At 39.5% G+C, this 27643-nt stretch overlaps 1 protein-coding gene across 1 annotated transcript; it reads right to left on the reverse strand.

The window, feature by feature from the left end:
- Positions 1–7872: 7872 nt before the first annotated feature.
- LOC124285833 (neuropilin-1a-like) lies at positions 7873–27618 on the reverse strand. Its single transcript, XM_046722103.1, has 7 exons — positions 27366–27618; positions 15791–15925; positions 14371–14651; positions 13691–13778; positions 12706–12837; positions 9779–9869; positions 7873–9146 (listed from the first exon to the last, which is right to left on the reverse strand). The coding sequence occupies exons 1-7, from the start codon at positions 27436–27438 to the stop codon at positions 8636–8638; spliced, it is 1311 nt and encodes a 436-aa protein (XP_046578059.1). The 5' UTR covers positions 27439–27618; the 3' UTR covers positions 7873–8635.
- Positions 27619–27643: the final 25 nt, after the last annotated feature.

Raw genomic sequence — 27643 nt, forward strand, 5'->3', positions numbered from 1 at the left:
CTCATAACTTAGTTCTCTTTTAAGCCAGTCGATTGAATATGAATTGGTGAATAGGTTAAGCCATATCACTTCGTATCAGCCTGATGTGTGGGTAAATGTGGACGGCAGTGTGTAATGATAGGGAAAGACAGATCTGACAGCATTACTCTCAAACATGGAGTACCACAGGGATCTGTTTTGGGCCCGTTGCTGTTCCTGCTGTATACTGGTCATACTGCCAACATCACATCAGTCCACAATATGTCGCATCATTCTTACGCTGTTGACACTCAGCTCCTCAAGAAGATACCTCTGCAAAATCAAAGTCAGTCGTTTCAAGAACACACAAACTGAACAAGGGAAATCAAGTCCTTGATGACAACTCATATGCTCAAACTCAATGACACGAGAACTGAGGCACTCCTGGTGTGAACAAGTCACCAAATTTCAAGATGTCCCATTAAAGGTCTAACCATCGCCAATGCAGTTGTTACTTTAAGCTCACCCGTCAAAGATCTAGGCGTATACTTCGACACATCACTGTCAATGGAAACACAGGTGAACAATATCTGTAAGACCTGCTATTTTCAGCTCTGCTCTATCAGCAACATTCGTCAATACCTTACAGCTGAAGCCACCCATGCTTAAGTCCGGGCGCTTGTCAAGGCTCGACTACTGCAACAGCTTGATGTCTGGGATCAGTCATACGCTATTAGAAAAGTTTCCGTGATATTGCTGGAATATTCCTAAAAGCGGCTTAAAACTAAACTCACTCACTCACTACTGCTACTGAGTTAGTGGCGCTTTCAAAACATTTTATGCACTCCGTCACATAGGTGAAGGATTATAAAGAAAGCAATATGAACAGCAATATGTGCACCTATAATGTGATTTCACCCTAGAGAGTTTGCTTTATTTTTCTGGCCTGTCTGGTCCTTTGTGTGTGTAAGTTTGTTGTAAAGTGCATTAAACACTGAATTACATTCAGATGCACCACATTTATATGCACGCACCTAAACATTTCACAATTATTATTTTAAAGGATGTGTTGCCTTCTGAAACTGTAAGTCGTGGATTATGTTCAGAGATTAAACGTATTTTTTTAAAGGCGGAATAACTTTAAATTTCATCATAATTAGTTTTTAACAGATTTGGGGTGGTGGGGTAGCCTTGTGGTTAAAGCGTTCGCTCGTCACGCTGAAGACCCTGGTTCGATTCTCCACATGGATACAATGTGTGAAGCCCATTTCTGGTGTCCCCCGCAGTGATATTGCTGGAATGTTGCAGAAAGTGGCGTAAAACCAATCTCACTCACTCTTAACAGATTTGCGCAAGAGCATCTTTTCTCAAGTAATTTGGTATCCCTGTTCTGGGGACTACGTTTGTTTGCTTGAAGTATACATAGAGGTGAGGTGGTTAATATCATGTATTTGGAATAAACATCGTATTTTGCGAATTATGGCAATGTCAATCTTAAATCCTGTCATCAAAATAAGAGGTGTTTGGGTAACCTAGTGGTTAAAGCGTTTGCTCGCCCACATGGTTACAATGCGTGAAGCCCATTTCTGGTGTTCCCCGCCATGTTGTTGCTGGAATATTGCTAAAAGCGGCGTAAAACCATACGCACTCACTTATCAAAATGAATAGTTTGTCTCTCACGAACAGTATCTATACCCAGCAAGTTTCCCTGGAATATGCGCATTAATAATTATAACATGTTTGAATACTCGGTATAAAATCTTCACAGGGTGTTTAACAAGTCTCGTGTCAACTTACTGCTCTTCCAGTGATATAATTTGCACAGAGCAGAAAGGGGGCGAGAAAGGGATATGATGGTGTTCCACTGAGGATCTTAGGACTGACAACATTACAATGTCAGTACAAGGAAGTGTCGAAGAGCTTCTATTTCGTCGTGGAGGCTCATGATGATGTACACTCACCTCCAGTATTGGGACTCAAAGCTTGTAGAGAGATGGGCTTGATACAGGTTGTGTTGACAATCACAAACTCTCCAGATTGTGAATCAGCTTCAAGGGAGAATCTTAAGGAATTCAACGATGTATTCCAAGGAATTGGATGTATCGAAGATGAATATTGCATACAGATTGAGGAAAATGTAGTACCAGTTGTACATGCTGTACGAAGGGGCCCTTTAGCTTTGGATACAAAAATTTAGCGAGATCTTTCAAAAGAGAATGGACAGTGCTTTTGAGGGTTTGGACCATACTCACCCTATTGTTGATGACATTTTGATCTCAGGTAGCACGACAGCTGAACATGATAGTCGTCTCAGACAAACACTCCAGAGAGCCAGGGAGAAGGGTATTAAGCTGAATCCAGATAAAACTCAGCTTTGTCAACAAGAGGTGAAATTCTTTGGTGAAATTCTTACAGCTGACGTGATGAAACCACATCCTGATAAAGTTCAGGCTGTGAGAGACATGAACACTCCAACTTGCAAGAAGGAATTTGAAGGGTACTTAGGCATGTTTACCTATCTGGCACAATACGCTCCAAGTTTGTCAGAGAAGACATACATACTACGTGAACTAACAAAGCAAGATACTTTGTTCTGTTGGACACCGGAACATGAAGCAACATTTAAAGAAATCAAGAATATGATCACTAAGTCACCAGGGCCTATTTTACAGTACTTTGACCCAAAGAAGCCAGTGACTCTTGAGACTGACGCATCACAGAATGGTCTAGGGGCAGTCATATTTCAGGAGAAGGCACCAGTTGCTTTCGCATCGAAGGCAATGACTGACTCACAGAGGAACTATGCCCAAATAGAAAAGGAAATGCTTGCCATTCTGATTCGTTGTGAAAACTTTCACTACTATCTGTTTGGGAGAAATTTCAAAGTCAGAATCGATCATAAACTACTAGAAGTTGTTTTCAAGAAGCCATTACATGTTATTCCCCTGAGACTTCAACGCATGAGAATGAGACTTCAGATCTATGATGCAGATGTAGAGTTCACACCTGGGAAGAATGTTCCTGTAGCAGAGATGCTGTCTCGGCATTTCATAGAGTCTTCGTCAAACAAAAAAGAAGACCTGTCTCTTGATGAAGATATCCAGTCATATGTACACATGGTGACAAGCAACTTACAAGTATCTGACAAGAAGATGGAAGAGATCAGAAAGAAAAGTAGTGAGGATAGTCAACATTTGATGCTTATGAAGATAATCATGAACGGATGGCCTCAGAATCTGCATGATTGTCCAAGCAGTATCTAGGTATTTTGGAATTTCCGTGATGAATTGACAGTTATAGATGGAATTGTCTACAAGAGTGACAAAATTGTTATTCCAATTACCATGAGAAAGGAGATGTTAGAGAGGATACATACAGGCCATATGGGAATTGTCAAGTGCAAGGAGAGAGCTCGTGATGTCATATTCTGGCCGCGTATGACAGCTGACATTGAGAGAACTGTTGAGAATTGTGGCACTTGTCAGCAGAACAGGGTGAAACAGTGCAATGATACCCAGTGAAGTTACCATGGCAGTTCGTAGCAACTGATTTGTTCCAGTTGAATGGACTTGACTATCTGCTTGTAGTAGAAGTCGAAGACTGTGATTTCTCACATGAAGTCGATGTTTGCACGGCATGGTGTACCGAGCAGAATTGTCTCTGATAATGGGCCACAGTATGCATCAGAGGAATTCAGAGAATTTGTTCAAAAGTGGAACATTGAACATATTACCTCCTCACCCTTGTATCCACAAGCAAATGGTCTAGCTGAAAAGTCTGTACAGACTGTGAAACGACTATTGCTTAAAACTAAGCAGAGTGACGATGATCCTTATTGGTCTCTACTTGCTTATCGCAACACTGGGATCTTCTCCTGCCCTGCTACTTACGTCAAGACGTCTCAGAACTGACTTACCCAGTCATCCAGATTTACTGAAACCTAAAGTCATCAGCTGTGCAAAGGCAAGGATTGGATACCAGGTGTCGGGACGGGTTACGCCAACACACCTCGTTCATACCATGTCAAGATTGATGATAGTGCAGAGTACCGTCGCAACAAGAGAGACTTGCATTCCACCAATGAGATTATCTCCAGTGTACCAGGAGATCATCTGGCTGCTAAAAGCAATGATAGTCCAACCGAGTCAACACATGTGGTCAGTACACCACAGTCAGGAGTTCAACCTATGGTCCCAGTGGACCTTTGACAACCAATTGCCTATTCATCCAGAGGACGGGCAATCTTTGAATGACTTGAAAAAAAACTGTGGCAGTATACCTGCAAGAACTTTGTTTCATTGAAGTGACTTTTTATTTGTAGTTAAGTTTGTGGTTAGTGTCTGAGCTTATAAAAAAGCGGGGATGTAAGATGTTCGTTTCGGTTAAACTCCTACATTTGATAACAGTTCGTAAAATTTGCCTGTATAAGTTTTTGGAACCACGCATGCGCAGTGTGTGTATCTCGCCATGTGGTTATGCCGCCGAAGTTGAATACAGTTGAGAGAAGCTCACTATCGTGTCATGTTGTTAATCCACGCCAGCTCAATACAAAACAGATAGTATATTTCAACTTCGCGACAACCTATCTGTATGGTCAAGGGGAGGCTACTCTTACAAGAACACGTTTGTCCAGATTTTTACTCGACCAATATTCATTATGTCTGGCGGACCAGTCGCAGATGTAGCAGGCTGTTCGATACCATCTATGTGGATACCACCTTAGTGGGATCTGGACAGGATCGCATTTATTGATATGTTCTACATGTATGTGTAACTAGGGGCATGTTAGTGTACTACCGCCCCCGTGGTGTAGTGCTCAGAGTGTCCGGAGAGCGGATGGTCGCGGGTTCGATCCCCGGCCGCGTCATACCAAAAGACGTTAAAATATCATACTTGTTGGTCCCTGCCTGGCGCTCGGCATTAATGGGTACAGCAAGGACTGGTCGGCTCGGAGTCAGTATAATGTGTCTGAGTGGGGTATTCTTGCTTAACTGCGGCATGGTATCTCACTGAGCTAGCACCTCACCTCACCTCACCTCACCTCACTCTCCTTACTTCACCTCACCTCACCTCACCTATAGTCTGTTTGCAGTGAAAACGTACCAGTGAATTTCACTTGAAACAAAAAGTAAATCGAATAAAGTGAAATTAAGATTGCGAATCCTCATAACTTTACCTTGCCAATTGAACATGTACATTTCAGAATTTTATTGCAGGTAGCAAAAGTACTGTAAGTCCCCATGGTCCCTAGTTTGGTGATCTACCTTCAGTTGTTGGCGATCTATAGCCAGTTTTATATTGTATTGTCCAAATAGTGCTATTAGTTTTCCACACTAGTTTTAGTCGTAATTGTGATATTCTAGTTGTTTTACTGTCCTTCGTCGACAGGTTTTTATAATATACATATATTCCATTTCAATGTCACGATATGGCTGAAATATTGCCGATATGACGTTAAATAATAACTCACTCACTCACTCAGAATTTTATTCACTGCAAACAGACTATAATGTATAACTATATATCCCCTTGTGTCTGTTAATTACTTACCAATACTATACTTTAACTGCATCCCATCCAGTTTTTTTCAAATCACGTCTGAGACACCAAGAATGGGTGTCATACAGTGTGGGAATTGAACCTGGGTTTTTCCCAGTAGGTGACATAGGTTTAACGCCGATTCAAGCAATATTCATGTAATATCACGTCGGGCCACGCCGGAAATGAGCCTAACACCTTGTACCCATGTGGGGAATCGAACCCGGGCCTTCGATGTGACGAGCAAACACTGGGTTACGACAGCGCCCTCTTCTGAGTGAGGTGCACTGAGGTTACCATTTTCGGCAAATATGTTGGTTTGTTGGTGTTTAATGCCACCCTCAGCAATGTTCTAGCTATATGGCAGTCGTCTGTAGATAATCGAGACTGGACCAGACAATCCAGTGATCAACAGCATGAGCATCGATCTGCGCAATTGGGATACAATGACATGTGTCAACCAAGTCAGCGAGCCTGACCACCGGATCCCGTTAATCGCCTCTTAAGACAAACATGGGTTGCTGACGACGATTTCTAACCCGGATACTCACAGGTCCTCGGCAAATATGAAGTCACATAAAAAATGTATATAACTTTATTCAGTGTTACTCTCTTCATTCTGGTTGACAAAATTCATCACAATGTTTTGCCTAACGTTTGGGCCTTTCTCCTTCACCGGCGGTAACAGTGTTTTTTTTGTAGATATTAAAACAGGCAAAGAACAATAACTTGCGTCAAAGCTACAATAAATGTGCTGTCGTTGTAGCATTAGGAGTGAGTGAGTTTAATTTTACGCCGCCCGCACTCAGTAATATTCCAGCTATATGGCGGCGGCCTGTTAATAATCGAGTCTGGACCAGGCAATCCAGTGATCAACAGCATGATATCGATCCACGCAATGGGGATACGATGACATGTGTGAACCAAGTAAGGAACCTGACCACCTGATCCCGTTAGTCACCTCTTACGACAACCATGGGTTACTGAAGATCAATTCTAACCCGGACCTTCACGGGTCTGTAGAATTGTGAAATTAATCCAGTTGTCACATTGCCAGGTCATCCGTATTTTATGTGTTTCTCATGTCCTTCCTCAAACAGCAAGAACATGAGTGAAGGAGTTTAGTTTTACGCCGCTTTTAGCAATATTCCAGCAACATCACGGCGGCGACACCAGCAATGGGCTTCACACATTGTACCCATGTGGGGAATCGAACCCCGTTCTGTTATGAAAATGCAGAATTAAGAGTATATTTCTGTCACATTATGGCGTGAACGTTTGCATAGCGGAAGGAAATGTTGAGATAAGAAAACCGTATGTATTATCTAACGTGGAAATGAAAAATAAGAGCAGGCAAGAGATGCGAAACACACAAAAATACGGACAGCATTGCAGATTATATAATATTATATAATATATTATAATATTGAACAAACTTTATGGATAATAACTTCTTTATTTCGTGCGACGTTGCGATACAGATTCTTGTTCCCTTATCAAGAATTAATCATTCAAGAATCTGTATCGAAACGTCGCACTCAAGAAATGAAAGAAATTGTTATCCATGAAATTTGTTCAATATTGTACGTCCCAACTTCTAAAATGCCACTCAAAGACGGTTGTAGATTATATTACAAAGAAGCAAGATATGCAAATATATGATGAAATCCTCAAACATTAAACTGAATTCATGTAATTGTGATGAAAGACATTATTATCTAACCACAATATATGCAGCGTTCTCTCTCAGCATATTGTACAGTAATTGCATTTATGGGTTCTGTAGAAAACTGTTTACACTGAATTGTAGACTAACAACTAGTCTCTGAAATGAACATATTTTACTGAAAAAAAGTTCATAGTAAAAAAATATATATATAATGAAAAGGAGCACTGAGACTTTCTTCATTTTCCTGAAGCTGAGGAAATCTAGACTTGCCACATTTTCTAGACTTGCGTGGGCTTTCTTGGATATATTTACTTCAGGGTCTGTACGACAGACTAACTTAATTGTGGAGCTTCTAGAAATACAAGTGTTACAAAGACGTTATGAACAGAGCGGCCAGATAAAACTGCAATGTCTAGAAAGTCTGAATAGGATATTCGTGAGTACCAGCATCTTTTAGATTTCAATAAATATAATGAAAATATATATGTACGATGCGTGAACTTTCTTCGCATGCATATATTTCTATTTGAAACTCATTATTGTTCATGCTGGCTAGATCGAAAGAAGGCTCACAACCTTAAATGTCCCTGAGAGACGTCAAACGGTTCACAAATATTTATTGATATTTTGTTTCCGGATGAAGCCAACCTTTAACCATAATATCTTCTGGTATTTGATATTGATTCATAAAGACATGCACCAAAATATTTTCGGGATCATTCAGTCGTCTCTTTTAGGACTGATTTCAAGGCGACAGGAGTTATCATGAAAGTTTGTGATTTGAATACACACGAATCCTTGTACCGGTTTAATATCTTTTAAGCACAAAGCAGAAGTATTATATATTTTCGTATTTTATAATTTGATGACTGGTTAATCCCTTGTATTGACGCTTGTATTCAATCGTTTTTCTGTAATAAACGTTATTATGTTTCCAGTGGGGTAGGTTGCCAAACTTGGCATTTTATGATTCCTTCATCTGCTGAAATTATAATAACAGCCGCCAAAACCCGTTGTGTCGAACTTTAATGAGTTTCCTCAAAGGATTAAGCGTTTGTGCCGGGTCTTGGTTAGCTCGAAGTGTTTACGTATGTCCCTCCAACTTCGATACAACGATGTTTGGCTGAACTTTCTTCTTTTAATTTCATTATGCCTGTCCCAATACAAAAAAGACTCCTTACAAAATAGTTCTTTATCCAATCGTATTTAGTTATTGAACACCGTATACTTTTGAATATAATAAACAAACATAGTGAGTGAGTGATTATTGTTTTACGCCGCTTTTAACAATTTTCCAGCAATATCACGGCGGGAGACACCAGGAATGGGCTTCACACATGGTGCTCATATGAGGAATTGAACCCGGGTTATCCGCGTGACGAACGAACGCCTTAACCACTAAGCTACCCAACCGCCCCAAACACACATTGGCTCAAAGCAGAAAAGTATATTTGCACATCAATAAAATACCTATGGCTTATGGATTGCTGTTAGATAAAGTGGTCCACATTGCTTTGGTGTTGGGACATTCTGGTTTAACCAGTCTGGACTATGAGGAACACTGCCCCCATCTCTGTCTATCCCGGAATGAAATGTGTCCAATGAATCTCTGTTGTCGAGGTTCCGTGCAATGCCACTACTACCGTCATCGGGGCCAGCTACAGGTTCGAGGTAATTGCTGTCAACAGAAGCAGCATCCTCGTCTGTGGGACGTTGTAATCGTGTGTACGCCCCAGCATCTGGATCTTCTGCTTTACTTTCCCTAAAGGCATTAGCTGCTCCAGAGGTTGAATAGGCATATTGGATGGTATCACCATCTTTGTTGGAGGGTAATGTACTCGTAGGAACAGTATAATCATTATGAGCGTTTTCAAGCATAGTGTTGTCGTCCAGTTCGTGGTAGACCTCCTCGCCGTTTTCATCAAATCCTTCGTTGGTGTGATTCACCTCAATGTCTGGCTTATATACTTCCTTCCCTTTCCTGTGAAATAAAGATTTATGCATTGTCGTAAATACTTGACGATATTCATGGTTGGTTGGTTGGTTGGTTGTTTATCGTCGCACTCAGCAATATTCCAGCTTTATGGCGATGGTCTGTAAATAATCGAGTCTGGGCCAGACAATCCAGTGATCAACAGTATAAGCATCGTACTACGCAATTGGGATACGATGACACCCGATCCCGTTAGTCGCCTCTTACGACAAGCCAACGATGTTCATGACTTCAAAGATGCTATTATGTGACATCATCCAAACAAAAAGCGACAATAGCTGAACACAAAAAACAAAGACAGAGACTACGGGAAATACATAAAAAATACTAAACATGGTAAAGTAAAGTTACTGTTCACCCCGAAGGTTAGAATATTACCAAATTAATTCTCCCTTGTCAAACCGTCCGTTATTCCTTGTTCTCCAAGTTTAAAGCTCTCTAAACCAGGTTTGCAGGTTTGGGTATGATAAAATATTTGGAATAAAATAGTGTAGTTTGATGTAGTTCGTATAATACAATTGTGTGCACAATTTACAAAAACGTACCAGAATGATATAATGTATTAAGCAGAAGTAAATTCTTCCGTCAAGGAAAAAAATCGGTGTGTAAAATCTTTTTACCTTGACCTATAGCAAATACAGGCCACAGTTACTCCAATGAAAAGTACCCCAACAGGAATTACACTGATGTAGATAATCATCCTTGTCAGATCTAGAAACAAAGCATTGCGTTTATAAACGTACAAGTATGTTAGTTACCTATCTACGTTGGTTGATAAATGACAGGCAGTTACTTTTGAGAAGATGTAATAATACGAAACCATATTTTGCATTTGAGAAACAGTATAAAAAGTATATTATAAACTGAATCAGATATATTCAGCTTCTTCTACAGCATAGTATGTATAAATTCTAGCCTTTTGTAAAATTGATGCAGGTGACACGTTTTTGCAAGCACTTAGCATAGAAATACATAATTTGGTGTGTCGAAATCCTGAAAAGGCTAAATCAATTTTCAATTATATTTATACTCCAAATGTTTATGTTAATCAATTTATTAAATGAATGCGCGAATGAATGAATGAATGAAGGAAGGAAGGAATACATGTTAATACAAATCAATGGATTCATTATAATGATTATGGGTGCAACATTCGATCTGTCATTAACATATGTAAAATATAATAAACAAATGTTGAGTTTATCTGTTAATATGTATCAATATCTGAACTCATGTCAATGGAAACCTAAAATCCATTGTGTCCCCTTAAAATGTTTATCTATGCAGCGCACATCCTTCAAACACTCGAATAAAAAGAACACTGCGGGGATGATTTAAGAATAAGATTGCTTGTGCGGTGTGTATGTTAAAAGTAGAACTTAAAATATATTTCGATACATAATCAGCATGTATTTGTTGTTTAACGCCCCACTATACGTAGACTAATGTTGTCCCTGAATATATGTAATATTGATAGTAACAAATAAACCCATTTAAATTGAAACGGAGCCTTGTGGTTAAAGCGTTCGCTCGTCACGCTAAAGACCCGGGTTCGATTCCCGACATGGGTACAATGTGTGAAGCCCATTTCTTGTGTCCCCCGCCGTAATATTGCTGGAATATTGCGAACAGCGGCGTATACCCAAACTATTTCACTCACTCACTCACTCGATGACACGCCATGTGTCACGTTCCCGAGACTCACCCCCTGAATCGTCACCATCAATTCGCCTCTTGCGACAAGCCCCTGGAAGCTTAGGACTTCACATAAATAATTTTTCCTAAATTGTTAATTCTCACGAAACTGGGATAAAAGTTTCAAATGTGAATTGTCTGTATGACTGACTTATGCAGCTATGAAGCACGCTGCACGAACGTTATGCATCCGTGACCAGCTCGTGTTATTCCGGGACAAGCCGAATAGCGACATTCGTGACCAACTCGTGTTTTTCCGGGACAAGCCGATTAGCGACTCGTGCCCCTCTCGAAGGATTTCATATTGGCGCATGAACATAAGAACTACTGTAAACAAGAACGATAACTCTATCCCTGTTTGATTCCTATGTTTCTTAATTATCACCGAAGCACATGCACATTGTATTGCTAGGTTCTTGTTTTGGGGGTTTGTTTACTTATTCATTTTAAATAATTAAACCTCTCTGATACAACTAAAAGAAGGAGAAAAAGATATATTCTAATGTAATTATTACCAGCTGTTAACCTTATATTTCCTATTAGGGTTCACTAATCACAAATGGGAATTGTTTTATTGAATATGCCAAAAAAAGTTTTAAAATTTCAGCTACATTAAATCCCAAAGCACATACTCAAGCATGACTTTAAAAAATTTCTCAAACTGAACATTCGTGTAATCTTGCTGTCATACTCCTGGTGGAATTTTAAATGAATTCGCTGAAACAAAATATGAATGACCAAAAAAATAGTCAGACTAAAATATCCCCAGAGATGTGAAATATAAGCCCAATGTTTGAGATTAAAGTTGATTAGTTACATACAAATATAATATTATTGTTTTGAAACTCGTAGCGATTTATAAACATTTCCTAAAATTGTTGGAAGCGCACGTACAATCTCCATAACAAGCCCGCAAGATCGTCAGAAATACACTCAATTGGACCCATGAGAGCCGTTTTGTCAACAAACGCACGTGCGTGTGTTTGAATCTCTCACCGTCAATCGCATGATTCTTATTAAAAACGTCATGATAGGCAGCAAAATCCTGTTAGCTAGGTTTTTTGTACTTTCAATATGGCAATATATATTTTTCATGATTTTTTAAACAATGACATAATGCCATAAACGATTTAAGTACTCGGGATTTTATTTATCAAAGCACAGCGGTCATTTACGCGCGTTTTGATTGGTTTGTCGTATTTTCACACATAACAAGCATCGAGAGGGGGGACGAGTCTTCTTGGAGTTTACGGAAAGGGGCGAGTGTGTTCTTGGAGATTACGGAAAGGGGCGAGAGGTGACGAATGGAACGTTATGTTGTTACAAAGGGTGATAACTCTTTACTATCGAGGTGGAAAGATCCAGTTCCTGACTTAAAAAGTATAACATCGAAAAGAGTTGTGAGAATTGTGGGGATGAATTAACAACCCAACGCTTTAATTGTTCATTTAATAATGAAGGCTCGCGCGTGCTTACAATTTTGAAAAACGTATAAGTTTCTTATGTTATTTCAATAAGGAAATGTTTAAACTCAGTTGTCGACGAATACAGTGCAAGCATAAAATCCATTTGAAGATGTTCAGCAGGTTTCATTATTTAATCATCATGATTATTGTGATCTTCATTCTGTAACAATCAGAACAATATTTTGATATCATAACGAAACTTTGATCACTAGAACGAATGAATCAGATATTGGCCGTTTAGAGGGAACGAATACGAAGTGCTGTGGTCGTAGGGATTTACATACGAGAACGGAGATTTTATGTTTATCACATCCAGGCAAAATCAAGGGGCGCAACTGACGAATTTCTGCCACTTAAAATATACTAGTACATGTAATGCTAGATACCTGATAATCCCGATGATGGTGTCGTAGCATCTACAGGCGAAGCAGTCGTATTTTGTGATGAGGATGCAGGCAGCGTAGTACTGCTAATAAGTGATGACGTTGTCGTTGGTGTTGTCGTGACATCAACACAGGCTGAAAGTTGCAGATACTTTAGTTGTCATTTTTTACATCACATCAGATCGTATTTAACTGATCCGTTATCCAAAGCCAAGAACATTGAGAAAACTAAAACTGTTTGTTTAACACGTCATTATGACGTGGTTTGCCCTATTGGAGACTAAAATAGACAATAATTACCCTCAGTAATATCAGAACATGATTACTTCAATAATATCATAGCTGGTCAGTCTTAGATGGACCTGGGAGGAAATTCCGAAACGACACACAGGTTGTAATAAATTCGTAACAATCGGAGCAGCGTATCTGATTTCTGTCCCCAAAATGCACATAAATGGGCAGTTCCGATTAAACAAATAATAAAGGCTGCAATATGTACATATCATTGATAGCATATACACCATGTCGTTTTTGAGCGCCGTGGCAACGAAGTGGTGACGAAATAAAGTCGCGTCGTTTTAGAAAGCAGTCTTAGAGACTCAAGAACTCTCGCTTCTTTCATATATCTTTTGTGGTCGCGTTTCGTCCAGGGTTTAACTTGAGCAACGGCAGCGCGATTTTGGTACATCGTATCGGAATGTCGTATGATCGTAGATGTTAAACACATTGCTACAACCCACGAACATGGTTTTGGTCGTGACAAACAAAGGATAATAGCCAGCGTTAACACAGGATTTGAATAACTCACGATCAGCGGATCTTTACGCGACCAAGGGAATCAACTCCGCATAGCGAACTTCAAGGCCGATACCTTAGACACCAGAACCACAGGTACCCACCGCCTAATCTCATTCCAGCAGGCACTTTATGTATTACCTGTTTCTGTACCTGTTGTGGGGCGGTGAGGCACCCCTGTGAATCTACTTACATTCAGTGCATGCTGCATCCAACAACTTCAGATCATCGATAGCAATATCCCCCAGAATATTATCGCCAGACCATGCCGTCAATTCAATCTGAAACAATGTACATGTTTATCGGTAATCTTGTTAATACAAGGTGGTATGTGGGCTTAGATTCTAACAAAACAAATGATATTTGACATAGCGACATTGCCGAAGCAGTTTTCCTGGTTTTGCTTGTTACAATTTACATCCCATGGTTAGGAAAGTACACCAAACAGAAATATGTGTAGTTCTGTAGGATTCCTGGTATTGCATGTAAGTTCTAACGCAAAACAAATACATTAAGGTAAAAGCATCATAATTTGGACTTTATAACTATTCCTGTTTGTTAAAGCATATGTTTACACGTTACAAAGTGATCAAATTAATATAAATGTGTTATTAACATGTATTGGTGTATAAGTGACCCAAAGGTCTAAGACGTCGGAGTCTCATATGCGGAGTTGCGACCCTTAATTGGGCGAGGATCCGATTAATGTCTGTCCGATTAAAAGTCTCGGTGAGCACAATTACTGTGCTTATTGGGTTCAGCAAAGTTGTAAATGTGTAGGACTTGCCTCTGTTGTGTTCTGAATTCAAATTGACACCAACACAACCGAAATAGCGACCAATAAACCCAACTCGCTCATTAATTATTATATACCTTTATGTTATTCTTGTTTCCGTTGAGGGTAAAAAATCCGCAATTCCACTGAGAACCCTGTGACCCTTTTCTCTCCCACTTCATGATCGATGATGTTGGTGAATCTTCTACAACTGTTGCAGAGAGGTTACCAATGCCAGAACCTTTCATGTGGTACCAAAACTCGAAACAGCCTCCTCTGGAAGTGGTGTTAAAAGCCGGACTCAGCATAACACACCTTCCAGGTTGAACTATGTTGCCACTGTCTTTGAAGTCATCGGCATCTAAATATACATAGTAGCCTGGAAAGACAAAGGACATCTTACCTCAGAGCAAAAATAAACTATATCTCACAGTTGATTTCTATTTTATACTTTGATTTTCAACTAAAAATCTCTAAACTTAGCGACATTATGTACACAAAATATGTACTTCAATACTTCAGTTCTCAAAGAATACTTCTTTATTTTATTTTTTAATAACGATTTACAACTTAATCACATCGCATGAAACACAACTGTTGATTTCTATCCTGTCTTTAAATATCATTAAATTTGGTTTTATTTCAGCCACATATTTACAGTATTTCAAACTATCTTTCAAGATAGTAATGTTTGGTTACAAATTCCTCTCTTAGTTCATTCCTCGTTGAACCAATATAGTTTGAAACACAGTATAGAGCCACAGATTACAATTTAAGAAATAGTTGCAGGAACGAGGGATGGTTATTATAATAAGCATTCCTGTTAATTTTCATGATAACCAAACTCAATTATTGTTGGTGTTCTTTAATCTATGCCAATATGACATCAGTCTAAATACTTCAAGTACATAATACATATAAGAGAGAGAGAGAGAGAGAGAGAGAGAGAGAGAGAGATGCTCATGAACCGTAACACCGTGACGTATGTCAAATATTTCATTTCTAATATACATGAAATTCCTTCGTTCATCCGGTCTTGCTATGACATGCCTATGATTACAAATGATGAGGAATTAATTCTATTTAAATATCATCATCATAACTTTATATGTTTTGGTTGTTTTGCAAGAATTAATTCTATTTAAATATCACCATCATGACAATTAATCCACAAATTTGTACCATCACGCAACCGCATGAAGTTGTCTCAACACAAAATGTGTGCAGCTGATATTATATGCCTTTAGAAAGTCGAAGAAGATAGTTGATTGTTCATGTGTGTGGTAGGACATTTTGCAAATGTGCCAATATCATCAAATAGTCAACACTACTTAGAACATATTTTCAAACATCAGCGATTCAATAGCCACGTTTTTCTTTATGTTGAGCGACATTCTAGCAGCCCAAGCCGTTTGGGGTACAATAAAGCATTTTCTTTCTTTGAAGATTTCAAACGATTTCATTAGCATTATATTTCCATGTAAGATTAAACTATTTCTATGTATCTAAAACACGAACCGTTTCGTCCTAAGTCTGGTCCAGTACCCGGAGTCTCTGTCCCGGTATTAGATCTTTGCCATGGTACTCTTGAAGTGTTCCAGCCACAAAAATCATTCTGAGATTCAAAACCGCAGTCAATGCTTCCTTGGCAAGCTGAAAATAACATGAAACTGAAGCTGAGGAACATATTTAACTTGAGGTTATTATAAACCCTGTCATTTAATATCTAGCAATTACACATACATTCGTTAAAAACCACAGTCAATGCTTCCTTGGCAAGCTGCAAATAACATGAAACTGAAGCTGAGGAACATATTATCATGAGGACATCATAAACGGGAATAAAACCCAATCATGTATTAACAATCAATTACTCACACCTTCCTACCACGGCCTTACGTTCCCATTATGTGTATAGTATATTTCAAAACGTGCTACCATTTTCTTCTATTTGTTTTGGTCCTATACATGTACAACACTCACAAACAATGTCATTCAGTAATATGTTGTCATATTGTAGATTTTGTACATATTTAAAGGGTTCTCACGTCACGCCGAAGTCCAGGGCTTGATTCCCCACATGGGTACAATGTGTGAAGCCCATTTCTGGTATTCCCCGCCGTGATTTTGCTGGAATATTGCTAAAAGCGGCGTAAAACCAAACTCAGTCAGTCAGTCTAAAAAACGACTTAAAAATAAACTCATTCACTAATCCTGCTTTGAACATCACTTCAGTTACAGCACAGCCAGGCTGCTTAATTTTGAAATAAATGGTTAAACTTATGCATATATCATAAACGTTCCCATGCACCACATGAACTCAAACCCACCGCTCTGGATCCTGGTATGGGTTAGGGACATACTGATTCAGAACGATTTTCGTGTTTTAGACTATTGAGTTAGAGTTGCCCCTACAATGTCAATCTCTTTTGAAGACCAGTGTTCTGAGCAACACGAGAATACCAGATACGGCCAAATTCTCCATACATACATGCAATATACGACCTCTCGATTTCACCAAACAGCCTGTTGAAGTAAAGCAAACGGGACGATATATATTGCAGGTATACCTATTGTGTTATTTGGATATCGTTTTGGGCGAGAGAGAAACTTTGATCGATCGATTGATTGTGCTATTACCATACAAAAACCAAGTAGGCGAGCCTGCCCATTTGATTCAGTTTCTCGCATCTTACGACCAACTCTAACATTCAAGGGTCATAATTGGTCGAAAGAAAACACAATTACGTGGACAATGTAAGATAACGTGACACTCGCCCTCGACACTGGTTTTACATTCACGTTTATCGATATGTGCTATTACCATACAAAAACCAAGTAGACGAGCCTGCCCATTTGGTTCAGTTTCTCGCATCTTATGACCAACTCTAACATTCAAGGGTCATAATTGGTCGAAAGAAAACCAATTACGTGGACAATGTAAGATAACGTGGCACTCGCCCTTGACACTTGTTTTACAATAAAAACACAAGATTGGAGTAAGTCCCTTGGTGATGTAAGCTTCACAGTATTCCGTAAACTCTACGATAACATAGTGTTACCTGTTATCACTTACGGAGCAGCTGTCTGGGACTTCAAGAATACTCATGTATTAACGCAGTACAGAACAGGGCGTGCAGGTTCTACCTGGGAGAGGGCAGATACACACCAACTGACGCGGTGCTCGGTGAACAGGGATGGGTACCTTCCATGGAGTGGAAAGTGAACTTCATGTTACTTTACATTGCCCTTTTTATGATGATCTTAGAAGAACCCAGATGCAGGGAAGTTCTCAGTGCTTTTTAACCTAAAAGAGTTGTCTCTTTTATGTGCCAAAACCTGTTATAATATTCTCCGTACACATAGATTGTGTTTGTGAGGTGAGGTGAAATTGGGTTTTACGTCGTGCTTGAGAATATTTCGCTCATATGACGACGTGCATGCATGTGTATGTGTATGTGCGGCTGCTTGTACTAGCCCAGACTTAAGCTGGTTTTATAGTGCTAGCCCACTGTGATACCATGCCGCAGTGAAGCATGAATACCCCACTCAGACACATTATACTGACTCCGAGCCGACCAGTCCTTGTTGTACCCATTAATGCCGAGCGCCAGGCAGGGACCAACAAGTACCATATTTTAACGTCTTTTTGGTATGACGCGGTCGGGGATCGAACCCGCGACCTTCCGCTCTCCGGGCGGACGCTCTAACCACTACACCACGGAGGCGGTCTGATGGTGTTTGTTTAAATTGTCTGTTTAAATAGTCTGTCTGTTTAAATAGTCTGTCTGTCTGTCTGTCTGTCTGTCTGTCTGTATGTATGTATGTATGTATGTATGTATGTATGTATGTATGTATGTATGTATGTATGTATGTATGTATGTATGTATGTATGTATGTATGTATGTATGTATGTATGTATGTATGTATGTATGTATGTATGTATGTCTGTCTGTCTGTCTACATATCGCTCTGGCCCATAGACCCGATATTTGAACATTTTAAACAGACATCATGTTATATGGCACGCACGTTAATAGTGGTGCTCAGTCATGGGTATCACTTCGGCATTTGTTTCTAATTATGTCAGTGCATTATGACTAACGAACCCGATGTGACAGTTATATTTCAGAACCATTAAAATAAGTGTTAAAGTGGTATCAATCTTGTAACACTCTATTTACCCATTACCAATCATTTACGAGTGTACTAAATATATGTCAAACCTAACTCTGGTCATACGAGATTTCAAAGATATTGAAATGCATGTCCTACAATCACAGCATTTACATATGTTACACATGCTAGAAAACACATGAAAACAATGGCCAGATTTACACACCTGGTAAATACATGTAAATGCAGAGTTGAGTGTTCGTTAAACGTGTGTAAATCTGACAGCCAGATGATACGTAGATTTCAAACCTTGTTCATATGGCCGCCGGATGAAACGTATATTTCCTAACGTTAGTAAATTTGGTTAATACAGTCATTTTGTGTGTTGTGCAAGGGACATTCATTGACCTGCCCCCGTCGGTTAAAATACGTGTGTAGTCCGCATCGTTAGTTTGTGTCTCCATAGCTTTATTGCCGTAACAATAATGTATTGCACATTTACACTAAATTTGTAAAAATGCTCTTAGTAATTAATATCAGGAATCTGGTATATGTTATAAATGGTGTTTTGCGCAGTCAGCTGACTGAAAAAGTCTAAGTTTTACCCGTACCGAACTGTGCTGGAATTTTCTGTTATATTCTAGTTGCCCACTGCCCTATGAAGAGTGAAATCCAAATCGCATAACGCGACAATGTCCCTTCTAGGAATCCATACATTACAAAACCGACACGGCAACTGCTACCTACTGACCACACCAGAATTTGCAAAATACGTGTTCCCTCAAATCAGTGTCGACAGATTGTTTTCTAAATCTTTCCCTCCTTTTAATCAAACTGCTCAAGTACGAGTAGATGAAACTTCTTTCGATCAGATCAGATCTTTTTGACCGGTGGTCGCCATCATGTTTGAACCAAATGAAAGTGATGATTGGTCAATCGGAGGACACACAAGGGGCATAATGAGGTGAGGTGAGGTGAAATTGGGTTTTACGTCGTGCTTGAGAATATTTCGCTCATATGACGACGTGCATGCATGTGTATGTGTATGTGCGGCTGCTTGTACTAGCCCAGCCCAGCTGGTTTTATAGTGCTAGCCCACTGAGGTACCATGCCACAGTGAAGCATGAATACCCCACTCAGACACATTATACTGACTCCGAGCCGACCAGTCCTTGTTGTACCAATAAATGCCGAGCGCCAGGCAGGGACCAACAAGTACCATATTTTAACGTCTTTTGGTATGACGCGGTCGGGGATCGAACCCGCGACCTTCCGCTCTCCGGGCGGACGCTCTAACCACTACACCACGGAGGCGGTCCAAGGGACATAATGCGTCACAGCAGTTGGTGGCGCTACAATCAAGACACGAAAATCTAGCAAAGAGCGGACATTTTCACCGGAAGGCGTCACAATACAAAGAGAGCAAAGTACTGATCGATTTATTTCCTGTGAGGGCATTTACGTCAGCGTTTGGAAATACTGTATAGTCACATATCACGGTGCTCATGAAAACATCAGTGCTACAACACAACAATGCGATGTTATAAAATTACTTACCCGGTACATATTGTATATGTAGCAGGGCGTGGAGTCATCCCTTAGATGACATTCTTACCTTGTCAGCTTGCTGACGGGGTTGACCTCTTTGGTCATGTGGACAAGGCGTCCCACTTTTAATCAGAAGGTCCGAGGTTCGAATCCGAGCACGGGACTCGGAAATTTTATGGCCTTATTATTACTCACCCGTTGAATATAGCACTGTTTAATAAAATTAATCTACAATGTTATTACACATGGTGGAACTATTTGCGCTCGGTCACATGAACAAAGTAACGTGATGAAAACAAAATGTCGGCTGTCATTCACACAAACACATCTTGCGATGTTCAACTGTTGTTTACTCGGTTGCATGTAATAGCATTTACATACAAATACATACAAATATTATGTTGGTTGAAGTCATTTGGTCCCTATTTCATGCTCTCTTTTTTATTTGAAAAATTCAAATTCACTCGTTTTTTGAATATGGCATTACACGGGACATCGTTTAGTATTCTCTATCTATCAAACGATGTGAGTGGAAACGCAGTAAATATGCAAAATACACCTTACCCGTCAGGTGTACAGTCAGTGCGGTTTTCAGTATATAATTTGATGTTACTACAAATGGGTGACAAATGGCCGACAGGTGGCTGTGTCGTAGACTAACGCCCAGTGTCTGAAGGTAAAATAATTTTGATAAAAGCAAAACGTTCTTTTAAAATGAAAATAAGCCTCAGTTAGAGTGGAGATTCAGAGGACATTTTGACTTGCTTCCTTTAGGCTGGGAAAGGGAAAATAACGTGGTGAGACAGACTAGCTAGGTCGCTGGGCAAATCGGGGTTTCCGACACATCCCGCCCACATGCCGTTAAATACATTATATCCAAACCTTCGTTAAACGTTGCCTGCTTTCTCACTCTTTCAGTCATTAAGCATCGTTGTTTGTTTGTTGTTTAACGCCGCACTCAGCAATAGCCCAGTTATATAGCGGCGTTAAAGTAAATTCACTCACTCACTCATCTATGTATCGGTGTGGTATCCCTCACACTCAGGTGATGGTTACCCTCACGGTGAGTGAGTGAGTTTAGTTTTACGCCTCTTTTAACAATATTACAGCAATATCACGTCGGGGGAAACCAGAAATGGGCTTCACACATTGCACCCATGTGGGGAATCGAACCCGGTTCGTAGGCGTGACGAGCGAACGCTTTAACCACTAGGCTACCCCACCACCCTCTGACGGAGTAGAGGGGTCTGTGTACTGGATGTCACGGCTTTGTCAAGCAACGTCTCAGGTAGTTTTGGCGATCCTTCCCTCCTTACACCGTATCCAATAACCTTGTCTCCTTACATACCGCCCAGTTTCAGGACAGCCAACCAGCTATCGGAACCAATGTATAAACAAGATACTGATTCTAGCTGACTGTACAACTTATTACCCTGTCCCACTATTTATACTGACCTCCAGTACACAAGCTATTCGTCACCTCTCTATTTGTAGCAATTAACTCGCTATCAGTCATACCTGGTCACGCTTCCTTGAATCTAAGCCTGTTCCCAGAGTATTACCGTATAGTGTAGCCTTGTGACTGGTAAAGTAAACAAATTATCTGTTGCTGTTTTTCAAATCCCGTATGCTGATCAATCCTGTATGCTTATCCACATAAATGGATAAAATGTCTGGAGTCTATTTTCACAGAGACAGATTTCTTGTACATATGGTATAACCAGGACCATGTTTCATCGTCATATCTTACAAACATTATCAGAGTAAGGCTAGAGGATCAGTATGTACAGACTTGGTTCTCAAATATGTTTAATTCCTCAAAGGCCATAAATTACCGGATCTTTATTACGTTCATATTCAATGTCTGTACATATATATGCCATGGGATGAATAAAAAGTTTATAAAATATTATAACATCTATAACACATACATATCACACCAGTATCCCGACATGATCACATCAGTATCCCGACATGATCACACCAATCTCACCACATACATATCACACCAGTATCCCGACATGATCACACCAATCTCACCACATACATGTCACATCAGTATCCCGACATGATCACACCAATCTCACACAATTATAACACATATACCCCATACAAATCACACCAGTACCCCGACATGTTCACACCAATCTCACCACATACATATCACACCAGTATCCCGACATGATCACACCAATCTCACACAATTATAACACATGTACCGCATACATATCACACCAGTATCCAGACATGATCACACCAATCTCACACAATTATAACACATGTACCATATACATATCACACAAGTATCCCGACATGATCACACCAATCTCACACCATTATAACACATATGCCACATACATATCACACCAGTATCCCGACATGATCACACCAATATCACACCATTATAACACATATACCACATACATATCACAGTATATATCCCGCATAAAACTCAGGCAATTATTACGCCAAAAACACCTAATATCACATCAGTGTGACACAAGTGTCACACCCGTCATCACACCATTATAACACATATACCACATACATTTCACACCAGTATCCCGACATGATCACACCAATATCACACCATTATAACACATATACCACATACATATCACAGTATATATCCCGCATAAAACTCCGGCAGTTATTACACCAAAAACGCCTAATATCACATCAGTGTTACACAAGTGTCACACCCGTCATCACACCAATATCACACCATTATAATACATATACCACATACATATCACACCAGTATCCCGACATGATCACACCAATATCACACCATTATAACAAATATACCATATTCATATCACACCAGTATCCTGACATGATCACACCAATCTCACACCATTATAACATCCATAACAACTACATATCACACCAGTATCCCGACATGATCACACCAATCTCACACCATTATAACACATATACCACATACATATCACACCAGTATCCCGACATGATCACACCAATATCACACAATTATAACATCTATAACAACTACATATCACACCAGTATCCTGACATGATCACACCAATATCACACAATTATAACACATGTACCACATACATATCACACAAGTAGCCCGACATGATCACACCAATCTCACACCATTATAACTTCTATAACAACTACATATCACACCAGTATCCCGACATAATCACACAATTATAACATCTATAACAACTACATATCACACCAGTATCCAGACATGATCACACCAATCTCACACAATTAAAACACATGTACCACATACATATCACACAAGTATCCCGACATGATCACACCAATCTCACACCATTATAACACATATACCACATACATATCACACCAGTATCCCGACATGATCACACCAATATCACACCATTATAACAAATATACCATATACATATCACACCAGTATCCCGGCATGATCACACCAATCTCACACAATTATAACATCCATAACAACTACATATCACACCAGTATCCAGACATGATCACACCAATCTCACACAATTATAACACATATACCACATACATATCACACCAGTATCCCGACATGATCACACCAATATCACACAATTATAACATCTATAACAACTACATATCACACCAGTATCCCGACATGATCACACCAATATCACACAATTATAACATATGTACCACATACATATCACACCAGTATCCCGACATGATCACACCAATCTCACACCATTAAAACTTCTATAACAACTACATATCACACCAGTATCCCGACATGATCACACCAATATCACACAATTATAACATCTATAACAACTACATATCACACCAGTATCCCGACATGATCACACCAATATCACACCATTATAACACATATACCACATACATATCACAGTATATATCCTGCATAAAACTCAGGCAATTATTACACCAAAAACACCTAATGTCACATCAGTGTTACACAGGTGTCACATTCATCATCACACCAATATCACACCATTATAACACATATACCACATACATATCACACCAGTATCCCGACATGATCACACCATTGTACCACATATACCACATACATATCACAGTATATATCCCGCATAAAACTCAGGCAATTATTACGCCAAAGACACCTAATATCACATCAGTGTTACGCAAGTGTCACACCCGTCATCACACCAATATCACACCATTATAACACATATACCACATACATATCACACCAGTATCCCGACATGATCACACCATTATACCACATATACCACATACATATCACAGTATATATCCCGCATAAAACTCAGGCAATTATTACGCCAAAGACACCTAATATCACATCAGTGTTACACAAGTGTCACACCCGTCATCACACCAATATCACACCATTATAACACATATACCACATACATATCACACCAGTATCCCGACATGATCACACCATTATACCACATATACCACATACATATCACAGTATATATCCCGCATAAAACTCAGGCAATTATTACGCCAAAGACACCTAATGTCACATCAGTGTTACACAAGTGTCACACCCGTCATCACACCAATATCACACGGTGTCCTCCCAAAACTTCCACATCCCAAAACTTCCACAGCTTATAACAACAACATTTCTGGTTGACTGTCCACACTTTAGCATACTGATTACCTCACTTTAGCATACTGATTACCTCACTTTAGCATACTGATTACCTCACTTTAGCATACTGATTACCTCACTTTAGCATACTGATTACCTCACTTTAGCATACTGATTACCTCACTTCAGCATACTGATTACCTCAGGCTGTAATGGTTTAATCCATTAATCAGTAATGAATACAACCAACCACTCAGCAATAAATTATATATTTTATTAAGGCAGGGTTATTAACAAAAATACATATCTTTTCCAGTTACATATAACAGTTTATGGAGAACATTTATATAAAACTTATGTCCTATAGTGTCCAAGATTTCACCCGCACATTTGACAGTCATAACCCTGTCACTCTATGCTGTTGTTGGAGCATTATATACCATCACAGTGTCACTGCCGTAACATGCAGTCTTTACCTGTTTTTGTTTACATGACAGGGACATCTATAAGAAAATCTTTTGCCTATTACATATTCTTTAAACATTAAACATATCTGGCTGACAAATTTCATTAAATTACCTTTTAAAGTAAACATATAAAACTGGCTATTATTAAACATGTCACTAGCATTATTGTGTCACTACTATAACAATTAATGCCAATGTCCACACCATAACATTATCAATTTCCTTGATTTGGTAGATCAAGTATGTTTGGTAGTAGAGATTCACGTAAGCATAATACAATTCATTTTCTCATTTTGAATTTTTTGCTACATATTACTAATAGTATATATTTGCAAATCAAAATTGAAGGAATTCTTTGGCTTGTTGGTCCCTTTTAAGCAATAAACACAAAATTTCATAACTCATTAGCCATGTTATATTGTAAAATTACATATTTTAATGTACATGTACATTAAATGTACGTTAAGCTTGCATAAGTTATGTTTTGTATATTCAGAATACTATGAACGTAATGAACAACATTTCAAGGTGAAAAAAGAAAACAAAATTTACAATTTTGCCTACATGAAATATGCACGAATGTATTATATATATATTTCAGATTTATTAACTAACTAGTACTGCTCTCTTGCCTACTAAAACCTCTACTCTGCTAAGTCAGGTGATGTATCATTATCTGTTGTTTCAGTTCAGTGCACTTCCCGGGCCATCCTATTATCTAAAGGGGGTGATGAGGAGTTGTTTTAACAATGTGTCGTAGCATTGGGATGTTGAAGTTTTGGGATATAACCCTATCGCACTAGTACCCCACTACTAACAAAAATATCACACCAATAATTCATCCACATCATATCACACCACACCGCACCGCACCGCACCGCACCGCACCGCACCGCACCGCACCGCACCGCACCGCACCGCACCGCACCACACCACACCACACCACTTTGAAACGTAAACTGTTTTACAGCCATATCACACCCATATTTATACCCACCCTTATCACTGACCAATTCTGCATTCTCAAACGCGCAATACTATTTAATATATTATTTTTTTTCAACAATGAAAAAACTGTTGACTTATTTTAGTACTAAATAAAACACTCCTTTCAAATTATTTTTTAAATCCTCTTTTTCTTTCATTTAAATTATCCACCTTAAATCGATAAAAATACTACATATGACACTCCTTGAAACGTTTTAATTATTTTTAAACCTTACGGTCTGACAAATACATTTTCTATACATGTAATAATGAAGAGGAGGTCGATACTGCATTTATCGATCGCATTGTCCCCTGGTTATCTGGTCTATATATACAATTTACAACTCATACAATTCTCGCGCTTGGTTTTTATCTGTTTGCAAGGCAATGTTATCAATAAATTATTTGTTTATCATTCTTTGTTTGAAGTATGTGTAACTGAGAGGAAAGATACAGCCGGGAGTTTTATCTTCGTGTGTGAGAGCGGATTCAGCTCTCTTTACATATCATCATGAAATCGGTGGGTCTGTCGAATAGGCTTTGCACGTTTTGCTCTAGTGGAAATCTATTCCGGGTCTCGGCGTGACGCAGCAGGCTACAAAATAACTCTTCGCATTCATCAACCAGTCGATGAATAATAAATGGGTTTGGATCTTTTAGACGTAAGGTTTGTAATCGTCACTTCCTCAAAAATTGAAAAACTGCTGTTTAGATTCTAAGGAAAGATATGATGCTAAGGGAGGATCTTAACGTAAGTCAGCCATAACACGGGACAGTTATTTGTGACGGTTAACGAATTTGAACAAAAAGTTATTATTTGCCTGGGAGTAATTTAATGGTGTATTTGGGTTGGATAAGCTGTTGTTGCTGGGAAGATGTGGGTCCCATGAACACATATATCTGACACTCCAAGACTCATCCCAAACACCAGATAACTCCACCCACGCCCACGCCCACGCCCACGCCCACGCCCACGCCCACGCCCACGCCCACGCCCACGCCTATGCCCACGCCCAAGCCCACGCCACCAACACCAATAACACCAACAACAACACCAACACCAACACCACCACCACAAACACCACCAACACCACCACCAACACCACCAACACCACCAACACCAACACCAACACCAACACCACTCACACCCACACCCACACCCACACCCACACCCACACCCACACTATCCATCCACTTCCGGACTACATTTAACCTGGCGACGTGTGACGTAAAGCAACGCTTTGGTCGACACACCCCACTCCCCTTGACACACACCCTCTCTCTCTCTCTCTCACACACACACACACACACACACACACACACACACACACACACACACACACACACACACACACACACACACACACACACATGTCACGGATTGGATTGTATAGACAACATGTAACCTACCTGACTGATAAACAAGGAGCATGACACCAAAACACAAACACAAACACTTGTTCGCAGGACCGAATGTTGACATCGTCACACCTTTCCTTCTTCAAATACCATTTCCTTGTTCACGTTACTGAACGTTTGTTAACACAAAGGCACTAATCAGGCTTCCAAAGCCAAAATAAATGACAGTCGAAACTTTGCACCCGGTTACACTGTCTTTGCTGTAAATATGGAGTCCTTTTAACTTCCTTGTTGGAGGGTAGATTACCTGTCACAGCCGGGAGAACACA

This window comes from Haliotis rubra, unplaced genomic scaffold (assembly GCF_003918875.1).
Source record: "Haliotis rubra isolate DU_JTF1 unplaced genomic scaffold, ASM391887v1 Scf37, whole genome shotgun sequence".
NCBI classification, from domain to species: domain Eukaryota; kingdom Metazoa; phylum Mollusca; class Gastropoda; order Lepetellida; family Haliotidae; genus Haliotis; species Haliotis rubra.